General features: G+C 39.0%; 1 protein-coding gene across 1 annotated transcript in view; it reads right to left on the bottom strand.

Annotated features, from left to right (window-relative positions):
* Positions 1-547: 547 nt before the first annotated feature.
* Positions 548-2986, bottom strand: part of LOC137973144 (patched domain-containing protein 3-like) — a 29153-nt gene continuing 26714 nt past the window's right edge. Inside the window, exon 23 of the mRNA XM_068819897.1 lies at positions 548-2431. Within this exon, the coding sequence (XP_068675998.1) occupies positions 2346-2431 (86 nt within the window). The 3' untranslated portion in view covers positions 548-2345. The remainder of the gene's footprint in view (positions 2432-2986) is intronic.

Raw genomic sequence — 2986 nt, 5'->3', positions numbered from 1 at the left:
TCAAAAAAAAAAAAAAAAGTGAACTAATTTCATTTACAGTGTTTCTAGGGTGCTCAACACCAATGAATTTATAACTTTCTTAGTAAGGACGAGCATAACAAAACAGAAGCACCAGATCCTGGTGAAGGAACTTATCAGGGATTTAAATATTATAAAAAGCTAAAAAGAGGCTGATTTAACGGTTAAGGAATATATTAGAAAAAGGCTTTTGTTCATCTTTCGAAAAGCACTGCCTTTCTTCATCAGGGTTTTACAAGGAATGACTACGGTTAACAAAGACGTTACAACACGTTAAATACGTCATATCAGTCTTGCTGTTTTTAGCTACCTAAGATTTTGTCTAGTTTATAGATTTATAGCAGTCACGCAAACTCATTGAAATAACAGAAAAATGTCTACTTCGTTGCACTGGGTAATTTTTTGTCCCCCCACACGATTATATGAGTGCAAAACTGATCAGATTGTCCAGATTACAGTAGAGGTTTCATTACTCATGACTGAAAAGTATCCACATTTTACTTTCAAAAACTGTTTTTAAAAGGTTCAATCAGCGGCAAATCAATCAGTGGCAAAAGTCTTGGGAAACTCACATTTTAAGTTGGTTTTCTTACTTACAAACTTAGTTGGAATAATTGTCCCCACCTCCCAAGATTGGGTGTAGGGAGGGTGGACTTCTATTTTGAAGCTTTGAGTGGAATTTTGACAGTTATGTTTAGTTTATGACGTCTGAGAGGTTTTCAGCCCCATCCTTACGTAAGCATATACTACTTTTGCCACTGATTGTAGTTTACCGCCTAACGTGGATCAAACCAGTTTCAACAATTTGGAGGGAATGCCTTATAAGAATTAACTCTGTAACTCTGTTTCACGTAAATCTCACGGTACCAAACGAAACACCAAGAACTGCTTATCAAGATGCACTCATCTATGCGACGTAATTGGTTACCAACGCAACACAAGAGACACCTAAAAACGCCCTTTATTTTGGATTTAAACGCTTATATCTCAAAAACGAACGAGGTGACCCCTACTTTGTATTGCTGCAAAGTGATTAGCAGGGTGATAAGATGAGACTCTCTGTGCAAAGTTGAAAATTTCTCTGGAGCAGATTCACAGCTGCTTTCACAACTGGAAAATTTTAAGGTGGTTCTGAATCCGTTCCAGAGAATTTTAACTTTGAATAGAGTTTTATCTTAGCTTGTTAATCACTTTGCAGCAATAAAAATTAGGGGTCTCCGAGTTCGTTTTTGAGATATAAGCGTTTAAATACAAAATATTGGGTGTTTTAAGATGGATCTTTTGTTGCCATAGTAACCCATTACGTCATGTCTATGATTGCAACTTGTTAAGGAATTATTGGTGTGTCATATGGTACCACAACTTTGCCGTTACGTGAAACAGTTCGGTGGATTCAATCCTTACACCTTCAGCTTCGTAGCTGAAGGAACTGCCGACGTTAAATAAAGTGACTTCTCTTTACCTTTACCTTTTTACTGCTTGTTGAAAGTCTTGAAACTGGTTTGAGTGTCCTTAACTACGTTAAACACCATTGAAATCTTCTTTGCTTTATTCCTCCAACTCGGGGTTGGTGTTAACCAAGAGTGAATTAGATAAGAATGTTCTTAAGGCATGGGTAGGCTCCGCAGCAGTCACAAATGAATCTATTTTTACAATACCCGTTCCCGCGAAAACCAGTTGTCATGTCCCTGAAAAAACAAAGCAGAAGCAGACACGCGTGACAAGGCGTCTTCCGATTGGTTAAAATTAGCGGCCCTTTGTTTGTATCGCGCGCAAAGTGTATCTAAAAATAAATCCATTTGTGACTCTGCTGGGGCAAGATCGCAAGGTGATAGATCAACACTCTTATCTAATTTACTCTTGTGTTCACCATCTTACGTCTAAAGTCCTTGGGCTCTTTTCTCCTTTGGCGGACGCCGAGAGACCACCCGCTGTCCAAAGAGCCCGAGGACTCTGGGCACGGGACTGACTAAATTCTGTACGACGACTAAACTGGATCATGCAAGATCTGAGTTCAAAATAGATAACCACTCAACCTTTGCGCTAACGTTTCATAACCAGTAAAATAAGAAACAAACGTATGGAAGTGAGGTGAATATAGGATTTGATATGAAAAGCTGGTTTTGAAGTTTAAGACACACTATATAGCACGGTGATAAAAGGTCTTTTGCCAAAACTACTCACGACTATTTACAGAATACAGTGAGGAGAATATGGGTAGTGATAACGACGCTTGTCATGCAGCTTACGTTTGACAACAACGTGAAGAAGTAAAAAATTCGTATCTACATCATTGTTTTCTTTAAGCCATTATTTTCTCCTGATTTTTAAGCTTTATCAAGATCTCCAGCAACACTTGAGCGATAACCTTGATTTAATGCTGCGTTGCTGGTCAAACTCTTCACGTCCACTTCTGTGAAATAAGAAAAGCGAAACCATCAAAACGAAGACCTGCAGACTCGCAAATTGTTTGTTAGGAAAATGCATTTATCAATGATGACCTGGAGACACTTTGGAAAAATCCGAGTTATCGTTTGCAGGGGTCGAACCTAAGACATTCCGATTACTACTTCAAATAGAGCGGTTTTCAATAGAGTGTCGAAAGTAATTAGACATTTACTTTGGTTTATGATTACTTCACTCAGTGATTGGTTCAAATTTCTTGCGCTAAGTTTTCCAACCAATCAGAAGTGAAACCAAAACCAATCGTCGCTCGCGCGTGCACAATTTCCCGCGCTTTGTGTCGGCTACATGTAATTACTTCGAGTTTTGATTGGTTTACTGGATTGTCTCCGTCCTTTTTGATTGGCCAAAGTGATTACTTTGGTTTTGGTTTTACGACACTCAATTGAAACTCGCTCTATCTGCAACTGACCTATTCTCGGTTTTCACATGACGTCACGGTCGCCATGTTGGTAACCCTAAACAAAGAAACGGCGGCCATGTTGGACATGTCCCGAACCAATCC

The sequence above is a fragment of the Montipora foliosa genome, chromosome 10 (assembly GCF_036669935.1).
Source record: "Montipora foliosa isolate CH-2021 chromosome 10, ASM3666993v2, whole genome shotgun sequence".
NCBI classification, from domain to species: Eukaryota; Metazoa; Cnidaria; class Anthozoa; order Scleractinia; family Acroporidae; genus Montipora; species Montipora foliosa.
The sequence above is the reverse complement of the archived record's forward strand: the minus strand, read 5'-3'. Positions and strand labels throughout refer to the sequence as shown.